The sequence below is a fragment of the Lonchura striata genome, chromosome 6 (genome assembly GCF_050655825.1).
Source record: "Lonchura striata isolate lonStrDom1 chromosome 6, ASM5065582v1, whole genome shotgun sequence".
NCBI lineage: Eukaryota > Metazoa > Chordata > Aves > Passeriformes > Estrildidae > Lonchura > Lonchura striata.
The window spans coordinates 15022758-15038369 of record NC_140708.1 but is presented as its reverse complement, the minus strand read 5'-3'; the positions used below and the strand labels follow the sequence as shown (position 1 = coordinate 15038369).

The window sequence follows — 15612 nt, the reverse complement described above, 5'->3', positions numbered from 1 at the left end:
GTAAGTGGGATGAAAATATGCTAAACAAGGGAGAAATTAAGTAAGGAGAACAAGTGAAGGCAGAAGAACCAGGGAAAACGTCAAAGGGAAATAAGATTAATAAGGAAAGATACTGGATTGCCAAAGAAAATAGAGAAGGATCAAAAGAATTCTCTGGGATAAAAAAAAAAGGTAAGTGTTTAGGAAAGAGTGAGAAAGGAAGATGGAAGAGGATAACAGATGAGTAGAACAAAATATGACTTAATGGGGAGCAGCTTTTCTCTTGCCCATTAACAAAGGGCTTTGTTTGTGTGAAATGGAAAAGAGGGGAAGGGAATATGCTTTTAGTGCATAGAAAGTTGAAAAACAGAGAATAGAAGATTGCAACAGGTTTCTGCCCCTGCACCTCAGGCACTGGCATTATTTTTGACAAGCCATTATTCCAATAACTGCAGGCTGGGATGTTAAAGGACAAGAAAACACTAACAGCAAACAGGAAATTGTTTGTTCTTAATAAGCATTTCTTATCCCAGGAGTATGAGATAATGATAGAAAATGCTCCAATCTTCTAAGCATGCTGTTTGGAGGAACACACATACACACATGTACTTCAGGTTACCAATTTCCCTGGGATAACTAGACAATAACAAGAAGTATGGTGGTTTGAAACCACTATTGACTTAAGCTTCCTCTCAGTCAGAATGTATTTTGCAGGCCAATGTATCTTAATAATTGGGTATTGTGAGTCAATATCTGTTCAATGTTGTATCTAGAGTGCTTTAATGAAATTGCAGTTATTGTGGGTATCAGCTAAAGAGGATACTATCAGATTGTTTACAAATCAGCGTTGGGAATGCATTTGAGGAAAAGAAGAATGACTGGGCTTTCAGGTCATCATCTGTTATTTCTGGAGGCTTGATCTCCTACATTTAAAGGAATTTCCTCTTTTCCTTTCAATGGTAGACTGCCACAAAGCACAGATGTGTGTACATGAGGCATACTGTACATGAGGCAGCCCTTCCTGCCCTTGGCTGTGATGTGAGCTGGTTCCTGACATCCTGGTGGGACACTGCTGCCTCTCTGCAAGCTGGCATTTGCTTCACATCAAATATACCAATCTCAATAAACTGCTGCCTGGAACTGGTATTCTCCAGATCAATGGAAGTTGGGTAGCAATAGCAAAGTCAGCTGCAGCCCTGTCCTGCCTCTGTCAGACTCTGCCTCAGTTCAGAAACCTTGGGGTTACCCCAGATACTCCAAAAAACTCTTATTGTTCAGGAAAGCCTTGCAACAGGCTGAAAGTTTTTTTTCTGACAACTTAATGTTTAAGACCAGAAGACACTTCTCCAGAGATGCTGTCTGAAGGAAGAGATTGTGTTTATTTTTAGCAGATTGTCAGATTTCTCACCTTAACTGATATTAGTGAGAGAAATGTTCTTGCTTCTCAGAGACTTAATTAAGCATTTGCTCATTACAATGACAAATTTCTATTTTTTTCTAAAGTAGCATATGAAGAAGACAACATAATAAAAACTAATACCAAATTTGCATTGGTAATGCCTGGATGCTGAGGCTTGAGGGGAGCCCAAGCAGGATGGGAAGAGAAAAATACTCACAGTTGCCCATAAAGGAAGAACTCCACTGAGCCGTTCCTAGGGGAGGAAACCCTTTTAGGCCCCCATCTGTGTTTTTATCTCACTGTGACCAGTCATAGAAATGCTTCATTTTTCAAGAGAGGCTTCAGATCTACTGATACTTATGAATACACATATGGACAAAGATGTGCTTAATGAAGTGTACAGTTGATTTTCCCATGTTTGTTCAAAGAAAGTGTGGCATGTAACTAGAGCATCTTGGTTTCATTGCAGGAAGTGAAGGTTCATTTGAAATCAGCAACACAACTGGAGCCATTTCTGTGATAAAAAGCCCAAATCAGCTCAAGAAAGAAGTGTATGAACTAAAAGTTAAGGTAGGTACTGTGCCCACTTTAAGACTATTGGTCTAAAATGCCATGAGTAGGCATGATTATCCAAAATTGTGCAATTTACCTGTTTCAGAAACTACCTCCTATATCTGAGCAGAGTGCCACATAGTATAAAGCAGTACTAATTGCTTCTGTTGGGATGTTGGGATATTTTTGTTGGGATATTTAGTATCTCAAATTACTTCTTTCAAATGAAATCATCTTGTCCTAATTTCATCTCTGAGGCTAGAGAATCAATGTTCTTTACAGTCCATAGATGCCTGTTTTCTGTGTTTCCAGATTTTATTGCTAAACTGGGAGCTAATGTCTGGAAACCTCCATGTAACAGAAATAACAGACAGGTAACAGTCAAGTCTATGATGAGCAATAGGACTGGGCCAGTTCATGCAGTGTCATGTCCATTCCTGAGTCACTCATCAGCCATGTACCAGTACATGCTCACTCCTTGATGAGCTAACACCTCGATGAGCCAGTACTCATGTGACAGGCTGTGTTATTTGAAGCAGTTTCTAAAGAAAAAGTGTTTAAAAATGTAGAATTAAATTGTGAAGACTGTATATCAGTCTTCTCCAGCACATTGGAACTGCACATTATTGTTATGATAAAGACAATACTGGCTTAAAGGCAGCTTTGAGGAATTGCACACTGCCAGAACCAGTGTGCAGCACCCCAAAGGGCACTTGCTTGCTGCTGGGCTCAAGCAGTGAGCTGTACCTGGGAGAACACAGTTCTCATGGGCTCAGTTAAACTCAGGCACCATTTCTTCCTCTATCAGCTCTGCTTCACTGAGTCTCCTACCACTCCCCAGATGCAGAATGAGTTAAAGCCTTGCACGCTTTTCTGATCTCCTAATTATGTATGTGGTGACCCAGAGCCCATGCAGGCTGCAAAAGCTGCTAGAGGAACAAAAAAGCATGTTAGATATAGTTGTTGGGACAAAAAACACCAGCCAGTTTCTGTCCTGGCAGAAGAAATGTCTCAGGTTCAATCCAGTGAATCAGGCTGCATGTTGCAGTTGTTGAAACCCAGACAGATTTGATTTTGTGCTTCAGAAAAATACTAGCTGGGTTTGCCTGTCTGTCTAAATTATATCCACTTTAAATTAACCTCATCTAAATGTCACAGAAGAATTTTGAATCAGACTCAATCTCAAAAAAAAAAAAAATGCACTTCTTCAAATATTTACCTAAATGCCACAAGTAGAGTTTTTCTCACAGTATTAAAGGCTGCAGTCCTTGCAGCAATGAGACAATGAACTGCCTGTGGTACCTCAGCAAATTTAAACATTGTCTTCCTTTTCTATTCTATCAACACTTTAGGCAAGCAATTACCTTAACTCTATTGGATTGTTTTTAGAGAACTGTTTTCACCTAGAGTGAGTTACTGAGATGACAAAATTAGAGAGAGATTCAACTGGTGCTCTACTGGGGGTGGTTTATTACCATAATCTTCTAATCATCATAAACTTCAGTGTGAAATGGACTGAGGTTTTAAAGAAATATAAGTCTATCAATCTTCCTACAAGTTAGAGTGCTTTGTACATGTGGAATAATACCTGAACATGAATCTCAAGAAGGAGAAAACTGCTTCATCATTCTTTTCTTCCTCTTGCCTGCTGTAGGCATCAGAAGTCAGTCAGGAAGGTGACATCTCCGACCACACGTTTGCCACGGTGACCATACGGGTGGTGGACCTCAACAACCATCCACCAACATTCTATGGAGAAAATGGTCCCCAGAACAGGTTTGAACTGACCATGTACGAGCATCCCCCAGAAGGTGAAATCTTAAGGGGATTGAAGATTACAGTCAGTGACTCAGATCAGGTAAATGGAAACTATGTAGATTTTCCTATTTTCCTAAAGACTAGAAAGAGCTCTCAGATGGAGAAATGTCATTTTAGAAACTCAACTGTTTCACCTGTATTTCCTAAAAGCCTAGAATAGACAAAGTAGTTGTGGGGTCCAGTACCACAGAGAGACTGGACCCAGGAGTTCAGTTAGTCTGTCACATATGGTTATGCCAATGGGAAGGGTGGTCCTAAACCTGCAGCCCAGGTCTTGTGGCAATTGAAGTTGAACAATCCTTATGAACTTCCCTAACCACTGGTTGTGTTCATTTGTTGCCAGTGCATTCTCTGAGAACATATTCCCTTTGAAGATTTTCTTGAAGGTTCCAAGCCGTTTAGTAACTTCAGGTGCAATAACTGTTTGCATCTTCTTCTGGTCTTTATGCTATGGTCAGGGTCTGCAGTGCATGTTTTCATTAGTCATTCCCACTGGAATTATATTTTTAGGTATTCTTAAAAAATATGCCCAAGCCAAACTAACTCTTACCAGATCCAGGAAAAGGAAAGAAGTCTCCATCCATCTCAGCCTGCTGTCTAACTGACCTGTGATGCCTGTAGGTACTATGGCTATGGTTGCTATAGGGACCCCTAAGCTAAATACTGTATGAATGACATCCATCTGAGTTAGCCTCAGGTTAGGTAGTGACAAGAAAAAAGCTTAATGCATCTGAGAATTGTATTACTATTGGAAAGAACTCTCTTCTCTAACTGTGCTCAGTATTGTGCTGGTTTGATGGTATTGTACTTTATCAAACCCACTGGCTTCTTCCTCCTCCCTCCTGCTGCTCTGCAGCAAGCAGATAAATGACTGCTTTCAAAGCAGTGCTATGTCTATCCTGCTATTGTCATGGGGGATGGTGCTGCAGAAGGGGAGAAACAAAACCCATCTCTTCTCTTTAGAGACAAAATATATATCTAGGCTGACAAAATATTCAGGCTGCAAGTTAGGCTATAAAATAAGCAGAAAACACTGATAAATACACTATAGATTTCTCAAGAATCTTCCTATTACAACATAAGGCATCATGCTAAGGGGGGATGGGTTGCTTTCCTTCTAAGGCAGAGACTGCAATATTTTCCCTTCCATACAAGATAATTCCATAGAGAAGAAAATTAAACATGTGTCTGTCTCTGTCACAGCTGCTAGAGGCTCTTTGTTTTGGGGGAGTGGATGATACAAGTGAGGAGGAGGAAGAAGCTGTGGTTAAGGTCTGGTTTAGGCCTACAGGTTGATGGAAATGCCATGCTTACTTGTAAGAAAACTATACAGGAATTTCCCTCCCAGACCTCTTCAACATGACTTAGAACTCAGTGCTGCTGTTCCCTCAGTCATTCCTGCCCCCTCCAGTCCCGTGGCTGTCTGCCTGGAGACATGCAGCATCATGGCTGGCTCTGAGCAGATCTGGGTTCCATGGACATCAGTGGCAGAAATCACTCAGTTGTTGGAGGGAAGCAGTTCTCTCCCTATCCCATGCCACCCTTCTAGTCGTGTGCAGTCCCATGTGCCACACACTTTGTATGACTTTGTCTGACTTTGTGTTGTCAGACTGTCCGCTCTTCCTATTAGCACTATTTTCCACAGTCCAGCAGCTCTGGCTTTGTGTGTTTGGCTTTGTCACCCAGCAAAAGAGAGCCTGTTATCATCTCTGTAGTTGGGGAGTGGGTTTTGGGTTTGTGTGACCAAACAACACAGACCACTGAGTTTGGATGCAGGGTCATTCCCTTAAGGGACTATTGCTGAATACTTTTTCTCTTGACATGAGCTAGGGCTGCTCAAGAACGGCTCATAACAAGCTCTCCAGGGATACAGCTGAAACTAAAGTTGTCCTGTTTGAAAGCTATTGTTAGAAATTCATCATCTCAGGCAGAATGTGGCACCAGGCAGGCAGTGAATCTGTCTGTTTGTCACAGTGTAAACATGACACTGAGAAATTGGTGAACCCAGAGAGTTTGGTGTGGTAGGCTTAGTTCATTTTTACATCTTCCCTGTAAGGCAGAAACATCTTTTCTTTTACATGCTCCAGTTTGGTTTGAAAGAACTAAGCTGGCTCACTCTTCCCAACTTGCACACACACAAGTGGTGATAACCCTTTAGATACTGCTGCTTCCTATGTTCTCTCTGGCTAGAAGGTTTATCTGTGTAATGAGATTTGCCTTCTCACTTCACATGGAGCTGTCAAGTGTGTGTCAGATTTTGTCCTGCACAAGTGGAGCTCCTCTCTACCCACAAGTGCATCAACTTCCAAAAACTTTAGTGTTTGCATCCCTGGGCTAGCTTAATCCAATCAGTGTAAAATGTGGAGTACCACTTCTGTCTGGAAATTGGCTGTCACACATCATGCAGAATGCATGAACTCCCATAGCATGTGAGTTACTAGGACACAGGCTGGACATGGGAAATGTTCAAGGCCAGGCTGGATGGGGCTCTGAGTAACCTGGTCTAGTGGAAGGCATCCCTGCCTGTGGCAAGGGGGTTGAAATGTGGTGATTTCAAATGTCCCTTCCAACCCAAACCATTCTATGAGACTGGGTTTGTGAGGGTTGTGTTGTCCTCCCTCGAGCAGTTCAGTCTTTCCTTGGTAGGAAGAGGCAGGACTTCCCTGCCAATATGCACATGGTGTCATCTCTGCCTGTCATCCCAGTGTGTGCCACGAAACCCAAGGCTGCTTGCCACAGATTCCTCTCTTAGCCAGGCTGCTGCAGGCTTTTTCCATTATGACCAAAAGAATAACCAAGCTTGTCAATCTATTTTAAGAAAAGCTGTGTCTGTCTTGTGACTAGGGCTAGAGGGATTATACAACTAAGCTTCTTAGTGATCTCCTGCCCAGGGGATGGAGCAGAGGGCTCTCAGCAGTAAGGCTCGTTCTCATTTTATATAGTTTGAAGAAACAGAGCAATCTAGGCTGTAAGAAATGTGACATTACTGAAAACAATCAATGTCATATTTGCTTTTCTTAACAGGGAGCCAATGCTAAATTCAACCTCCGTCTTGTTGGACCTGGTGGCATCTTCCGAGTGGTTCCTCAAACTGTCCTGAATGAGGCTCAGGTTACAATAATAGTGGAAAATTCTGCTGCTATTGACTATGAAAGCTTCAAGGTGTTAACCTTCAAGGTATTTCAGCTTTCCAGGTCCTCTTTTTAAGTATATACAGTATGAGTATGGTGGCTTTTGTATCAGATGTGATTTAGCTTCTTAATCCACCCAGAGCTGTCTGATGCATTATCAGAGATACAATAGTTCATGTAAGGGAAACTCATTTCTGCCCCTGGTTCACCATCTTCACAAGGTTTAATGGATGCATCTATGGACTGGTTTAGTCCAGTCGGTGCAAAATGTTGATTTTTGTGTCTCTCTGGAAACTGTACATGTTGGTGGCTCTGAATCATTCTAGACTGAACCCTCAGGGTGTTATTTTGCACTCACAATGATACATTCACAGGATGAAATCCTAATTTCTCTGCAGCGAGAACTTTACCTACTTAGTGCTAAGTAATTTGATTCATGATCATGCTTTTGGATGTTGGCAGCCTGAAGACCCCAGCTGACTGGAAGATAATTCCCCAAAATTGCTCACTGCCTTTGTCAGAGTCTATTGCAGGCTGACCTGAGGCTCACCCATGCTCTAAACCAGCTCTGCAAGAACCAGTCTCATCCAAAAGCTGGAACCTTGCATTACCACCTTCCCTGATGGATTTTTTGGCTCATCAACAAGATAATTAAGTAGTCTGGTTTTCTGTCAGCTACCTCTGGACATGAGTGTAGATGTTTCAGTTCAGACTGCAAAGAGCTGCATAGACAATCCCTGTAATCATTAAAAAAAAAAAAAAAAAAAAAAAAAAACCTGCCAAAAAAATCTAGGTGAGCATTAACATATGCTAGTTTTGTAACATACAGAGAGAGGCATTTCTTGCACAGTCCAAAAGCCAAAATTCCACATTTTTGTTCTCTCCCTTGCTGTACAGTTTTCTTTGTGTCCTTAGCAAGTTTCACTTCAATACATTTCAGGCCTCTTCTTGTAATGCTCCTAAGCTATTTTGAGCTTTATCATTATAGATGCTACAAAAATATAAGGCATCATTACTGTATTAAAGTGGAAGATTCTGAAAGGGCCATAAAGTGCTACTGAAACTAATTATAACAAGCACACATTTATTCAGGTTAAACAACCAAAAGACCGGTAAAGGAGTTACACATGGTTTCCTCATGAATGCCAATAGAAATCAAAGTAGTTAATGTGATTGCCATGAATACCAAAAGAATTAATTATCAGGAAAAAGGGTATATATTTTTACAGCTTAAGCAGTTATTCACCTTTTTTTTTTTTTTTTTTAATTATTTCCACTGAAGAAAGACTTTCCAAAATTATTTCCACTTGAGACTATAAGACTTGGCTTAAAAAGTGCAGCCTTTTTCTGGATTCCAAATGGAGAAGGTGCAGATGGATGATATGGTAGCAATATATGGCAGCAAATACTTCATAAAGATCTCATTGCTGGCTTCATTTTCCTGCAAAGTTCAAATCACTTCCTAACCAATTTTAGCTGTCAGTGTAGTCATTCTGGTTAGAATTTTGGATAAAATATATTTCTTATTTAATGTGTATCTCACAACAGCTTTGAGAGGTTATCTTCAGGCTTTTGGATTTTTTTCTGTAAGCAATGATCCCTTTCCTCTAGTTCATTTTTGAAGAGTAAAATGCCAGATAGTAATTAAAGCTAATTTGTCTGGGAGATGCACTGAAAAACTTTCTGAAGCAAAGGTGACTAGAGAAACCTATCTTCCATTTAGTGCTGGCTCTTAAATGTAGGTGGTAGTCAGGAGTTCCTCCATTTTCAGCTGTCTAAGAGCTCAAATGTGTTTCCCAGAGTATGGCAGTGATGGTAATTCACACAGTCCCTTTGCCACAGGAGCACATATTGCTGTCCCACCTTCTTGTGGGCTGCCATGCTTTGGGGGCAAACCTCCTGCCTCCATCTCCTTCAACTTAGAGCACATCCTGCCTTGGCAGGAGCCTGGACATGCTGCAGACACATCTACAGACTGGGACCAGCTGAGGCTGCAATTATCTTCAGCTGCCAAAATCAAGCTCTATTTTAGAAATTTACCTACCACTTTTAGGATTGCATGTCAGTTTGCTCTTCTGGCAGTTAAGTATGAATTGTTGATATGTAGTCCTGTGAGGTAATATTTTAAGCTACATTTTTTTCTCTCTGCATGAAACAAGCAATACAGGTCTGCATAAGGTACTGCAGGCAAGTAAGATGATAAAATTTCCTCCCTGAAGGAAGATGTTGTCAGCATGTTGACATAGCACAACCGTGCTGCTTAAAGAAGAGGGAATAAAAAATGAGTGTAGAAAAGAAAGAAAAAATACTGAGCTTTCATAAGGTGTACTAAGATGGGCTGATTGCAGCAGCAAAGATGATTTAACAGCAGATGTTATAATTTAGTAATAGCTCCATGTGCACAATCAGCACTAAGATTTTACCTCTGTACTGCTTTAGGAGCTGAGATTTTTCATTAGGAGGTTTTTGCTGATGTCTGCATGGCTGTCCCTTCAAAAATTTCTTTTGCTGTAGCACCACTTCAGAAATTAGCACAGCAATGGAGTGACCAGGCTCCCCTTTTAGAGCAGAAGTGTCCTGCAGTAATGGCAAGCAAACCTTTGAGATTCATTTCTTCTCTATATTTACAAACATTATTAATGTCCACACAGCATGCACAGCTCTAGGAGATGACACTGAGATAGCCTTTTCCCTGTCTACTTGAACAGCTCCCCACTCTCTGCTTTCACCTCGAGGTGGTACAAATGTGTCCAAATCTGGCAGAGCAGAGGCTTGAGCCCAGCATGTCCCCGGGCACTCGTGGTGCCACTGCTGGGGAACATCGCTCGCCCACCCCGCGGGCCTGGGCACGGGAAGGAGGAGCTGCCACGGCACCTATGGCAGCCCTGCTGCTCCTGCCAAAGCTCACCTGGGCACTCCCTCTTCGTGGGAGCTCCTAGGACACGTCTCCTAGGAATTAAAACCCCTGCAGGCCAAATTCCAGCTGAGTCTCTTAGATCTCAGTTGACTGCTCACTAGTCTATTAGTGGTGTGCTGTCTTCTCAGAGCCCTCCTGCTTTGTGTTAACTGTGTTCTGCCCAAGCATGAAAACCAAGCATTAGACCATCGTTTTTGGTGTTAGCCATTTGGGCTCAGCCCCCACAGAGCCCAAGACTGATGGCCTAGTGCTGATCCTGTGTGATGCAGCCACCCATGGGACAGACGCTGTGAAGGTCCCAGTGTCTCTCAGTACCCATGGTTGAAACTGCTCTTTCTTGCTCAAACACAGACTACCTGAGCTTGCTGCTGTACCAGCTGAGGCATCCTACTGATGCTCCCCAAATCCAGTAGATTTTGCTCAGTAAGGAGCAGACAGATACAGTAAATACCCAATTTACTCTATGTGATTGCCTGTTCTTTCAGATGACCAATTATAAGAATGTGTAATGTCAGAGAGCTCTGTTCTCCTCAGAGACAGGGAGGCAATTCAAAAGTCCCCATGAGGATCTGATAAAGTACCAATCAGCATGAGGCAATGAAGATAGAAGTGCCATGAAGTTGGTAGTAGAAGTCCTCACAATCTTTGGGAAATGGGATGGCCAACCATCTAGCATTTGGCGTGGGAATCATGTTGCTTCAAAACAAAAGGTTCCCTCATCTTTTTACCCTGTTTGGTGCAGTTTATTGTTCCTGACTTCTTTTCCTGATGAAGAACTTCCTTTACAAAGATTGCAATTAAATTTATATGGTTATTGAAAATAATTCCGTGCTTATGTTTCCTGAAGTTCCAGAAACTGCCCAGGGATGATTGTTTGACAGCTTCTGTTATGGCTTTTAGATGTGTGTTGGTTAGGTGTGTTAGTTATGACTAGTCACATCTGTCACATGAAGTCAAACATGAATACACAGGTCTGAAGGCCTCTCCCCACAGCTTGATTGCCCATTGCAAGCAGGCACCACAAGCTGAGGCTGCACGTGGACCTGGCTCATCATCCCCCTGGTTCTGAGCTGTCTGGTCCAACCAGGCTAAAATGCACTGATGTGCCATGGGTGGTGGAGGAAGCTCCTTTAAGAGAACTAACAGCTGCTTTGTAGTGATTTCTGGTTTTTCTCTTCCTAGCTTCTTGCAATAGAGGTGAATACACCGGAGAAGTTCAGCTCGACAGCTGACATAGTGATTCGCCTGCTGGATACCAATGACAATGTCCCAAAATTCTCCTCTGACTACTACATTGCCAGGATCCCCGAGAACTCCCCAGGGGGCTCCAATGTAGTTGCTGTTACAGTAAGTTCCATTCACTTCTTAAGAATTGTTCTCTTTTCTGGGTGTCTCTGGAGACAGTTCAAGCACGTTAAAAATAGTGGATAGAGCAAACAGCAAATATTACTCAACATTTGACTTCTGGACCAAACTCCAATTCCTTTCCAGAATCAACTGAAAAAAGAATCACTTTGGGAAAAAATAAAGTTTTACACAAATATTATTTAGAACAACAAGGGCCATCTGCTTTTAAGACAAATCACATGGCCTTTGGGTATTAAGAAAGCCTCAGCCAAATCAGTGTCCAGTGGGAAGATTCACTGCCTAAGTGGAATTAGATTTACTGGATTTGCTTGGTCAAGTATGAGTAAAAAGAAAACAAGATGGCTGCTTAGTCAGTATTAGTGTCCTCCTCTTGGGGGGAACCTGGCTGCTAAAGGAATAATTAAACAGTTAATGAGGGCAAGAATATAAAATTAAAGTGCTTAGGACTGGGGAAAAAAGATCCCTATGTATGTATCTTCTCACAGTGGGAAAAATATGCCTATAGATTTTCCAGTATCTTGCGTTTTCATACAAAGAAAGACAGGGTATTACATGGGCCCTGAGTGCTGGCGGAGCATTTCCAGCTGCCTCTCTCTAATGCAACTGCTGAGACTGGAGACAGCCCTCATGTCACAAAGCCAAGAAAGCTCCTGGCCACCTGGGCCTTGGTGGGGGATGCAAGTCACCTTGCAGAGGCCACATAGGTAAGGAGGGTGGAGGCAGATTGCCAGAGATCTCCAGCAGAAGCTAGCAACACATAAGAAAGACAATTAAATAATCAGAATACTAAAGTACCGAAGGCAAATTTTAGCAATGAAAGAATCAAAGAACTGAAGCATAAACAATAGAGAAAAGGTTATTGCTTTAAACTAATAGGAAATCCATTAGAGACTCTTAAACATTGCTATCTTTGAGGTAAGAGGAATAAAAAATTTCAAGGATGGGGACTGCAAAATAAAAAGGTATTTAGGTATTTTAAAAATATTTACAGAAGCAACAAAACTTCTGAGCCAAAGTGTGCACAGGAAGGCATAGCTGAGGAGCCCCTGTAAAATTTAGTTATATCCTGTCAACTCAGTACCTGACCCAGATTCACACCTATATGTGAAAAACTAATATGTTTCAAGTACTCAGAACAGCAATTCTGGAAGAAGTCCCAGGTATGCAGATGTTTTAAGTAAAGTTAGACAGTACTAAACTAGGCTGTGGTCAAAATTATGGGGTGAGAGCATCTGACGAGCTCACGCCAAAGAACAAAACTACATCTACCAGTAGGGCTGCAGGTGTGTTATGTTAATCATGCAGGAATCAAAGACAATGTCCCAGTTCTCAAATATTGAAATAGGAAGATGAAGTAATCAACCAGCACCACCATGAATTTTGATGGCCAGATACAATGGTATAACACCTCAGAGCTATGAGAGAAGCAGGAGCTTATGGAAATAGCTGCTACCAAATAAATAGCTCTCCTAAGCCTGAGCTAAGAAAGGAAGCCAACAAGAGTATGAAACAAAGATATCATCTGGTAGTAGTATTTGCATTATTAAAAGTCACACAGGCACAAGAGTGATTAAAAAATAAACAAAGCTGAAATACAATGTATAGATTGAAACATTTGTTATTCATCACTATAAATTGACTCAATTAAACAAGCAGAAGCTTAAAAATACAATATATAAAGTAAATCATTTTGTCTAGGGAATATTCATTAATGTTTAACTGATAATTAGGAAGGTTTGAGAGCTGGCAGCGTGTTCATGTCATTGAGATTATCTCCATCAAGGAGGATGAGGTAACTGTGGATGGATGGGGCCATCTAGCGTTGCTCTCCCTGCCAGAGCCCCAGAACAGGAGGCACAGCGCTCCTGGGACTGGCAGGGACATTTCCTGCTGCTAGGTTGTGCACTTTCTGGGGGCATATTTGCTCATATTTGCGGTTTCCTACTAAAAATGTGAGGGCAAAGAGATTGAAAAGCATTTGGGTCTGTTGTTAAAAATGAAACAGTTCTTTTTCCATTTTACTAAAGCTCTCTTTTTTTTCTTTTCTTAAGGCTACAGATCCCGATTCAGGGCTCTGGGGAGAAATCAAGTATTCTATCTATGGAACAGGAGCAGATCTGTAAGTAACAAGCAAATACAGAAAACTACATAACCTCTAAGCAGAGTTCTAAAATAATTATAAAAGAGAGCTAACAGGCTCATTCTTGGTCTGCCCGTTTCCAAGGAAATTTATGCCATTCTCTTTTTGAGCTCTGTGAACACAACAACTGTAAAGCTACTGTGATTGTTCAACATCTGCTTCATGAACCCAAGGAATCCTACCCACAAACCCCCAAAGAGAAGTATCAATACACAGGATTTGTTAAATCACCGTTTGAAAAACACTTGTAAAAGAAAGAGAGGTTTTGGTCTAGTTGTGCAAAAGTCAGTTCTATAAAAAATAATTTCTTGGTTTTTTTCCCCTTCCCTTCCTATATGGCTTTGCAAATAGCTCTTGTCAAGATAAATCAAGGAAGACAAGATATCCAAGGATACACACTTCAGCTTTGGAGGTCAGCTGCACTGGGTGTTAAAAGCTTTTCATATATTTAAAAATAATAGTCCTGCACCAGGAAAAAGGGAACCTGATGCTTACTTGATTTGGTAATAATGCCTCCCTCCCTCTCCCTGTCTCTGGAGACAGTGCAGTGGGTAGAAGATCTTGAAACACTGGTTCCTTCACACCATGTCCATCCCAGCTCTGAACATGGCTGAGATCTGTGGCATGGCTGTCACAGATATTCCTGCTGGAACCTGCATTCTGCAGGGCAGAATGCTGGAAATGAATGAGCTTTTCAGACACTCATCTCAAGAATCATTTTTCCTCTGTACATTATCCACCTGGAGCTAAAGCTGAACTCTTGTTGTTAAGGTGAAAGCCGTTTAGGAGACACAATCAAAGTCCAAAATCCAAGATGTTAAGGGTGAGCCTCTTCTGTATCCAGAAGGATACACATATGGGAGCATTTCCACAATGGATTATTTTGAGCTCTTCACTAAGTCTTTAAGCTAGCTGCTAACTGCACAGAGAGAAGCAAGAAAAGGTCATGTCATGCAGGCAGACCTCTTAGGTTTAGAATGTAGCAGCTGGTGGAAAGAAGCTTGAGAAGGTTGTTGACAAAGGATTTACAGGGAAAAAAATCTAAGTGCAACTTTATTCTGATTGGCATTATGGGGATGCTCAGATTCACTGTTCTTCTGCTGTTGAATGAAGAAATTATGATGTGAACTTTTCTTTTCCTTCTTAAGTATTTTTGATTGTTTTCCTCATGCCAGAATGGCATAGCTCTGCGAGGCTGGATTGATTTTCTAGCCCTGGCACCTCTAGATGTGCTGAACACACAGTTTGATGCAGATAGGAGAATTTCAAGTAGAGGCACGATGTTTCTGTCTTGGATATTACATCAGTGGGTGTGCAGTTGTGTGGGAAGAAAGATGAGTTATACTGGAGTAAGAGAAATAGTGTTAAGTGTTAAAGATGAAACCCATCTGATGGTAATCCTACTATGGCAATCCAAGCTGGCAGTGGGAGCACTTCTTTTCTTCCACTAAAATGGGAATGATAGGGTGCTGTCTTCATGGTTAGGCTGGGCTGGGTGCTGAGGAGATAGCACAGGCACTGTCTCCTACACACATTTCCACTTCCAGATCTTGGATTTCATCAAAACTTGTATTTGTATTTAACAGGGTTATGAGAACAATTGAAGACTCTGGATTGTTAAATGCAATCACTCTCAATTGTATTCAGAGTTGGAATACAGAAAATATTTTGCTACCCTGTGCATCGATCAAAGGAAATATAAAAACTTTCATCTGTTAAAATCACTACTGCTTGGAGCCTACAGTGGCAGTCCATTTTAAAAGGACACTGTGTTGTATCCTCTCTATAAATCCAAACTTTGGACTGACACTTTTGACAGTGTCTCTGTAATTACAAATGTGTAAAACTGAACTTGCAACAGATAAATCTGAACACCCACACCATCCCAGTGTCAGTCTATGGAAAAAATTATTATTTATGGAGAAGATAATTTGCCCTGCAGTTTGGGAGATTTAAGAGCAGATTTTTTTTCCTACCCATTCTGAGAAGTGAAGAGCTTAAATATGACATTCATCACACTTCTTTTAGGTATTTAGATGATAAGTCAATCTTCATTTATGCAGGACATAATCTATTACACTGAAAAAAAAGTAAAATTAGGTTTAATGTTTTTCCTTTTAATGTGAGAAAATCACTCTGGGAAAAGGCCATCACACTGAGCATTTACTGAGGACAAAGACTTTTAATGGAAAATGCAGCTAAAATGGCACAAGAGAGAGAAAACTATGAAACACTGATAGTTCTCTGGTTTTCAAGCCTAAAGGAACTAGACAAAAACTAGGTAGAGTGAAGGATTTGGAGACATCAC

The 15612-nt window shown here is 41.3% G+C and overlaps 1 protein-coding gene across 2 annotated transcripts in view; it reads left to right on the top strand.

The window, feature by feature from the left end:
- The window catches only part of CDHR1 (cadherin related family member 1), a 47390-nt gene that overhangs the window by 19556 nt on the left and 12222 nt on the right, over positions 1-15612 (top strand). For both annotated transcript variants that reach the window (XM_085582406.1, XM_021536139.4), the window contains exons 10-14: positions 1848-1948; positions 3585-3788; positions 6773-6925; positions 10979-11143; positions 13216-13283. In XM_085582406.1, coding sequence (XP_085438532.1) covers positions 1848-1948; positions 3585-3788; positions 6773-6925; positions 10979-11143; positions 13216-13283 — 691 coding nt within the window. The remainder of the gene's footprint in view (positions 1-1847; positions 1949-3584; positions 3789-6772; positions 6926-10978; positions 11144-13215; positions 13284-15612) is intronic.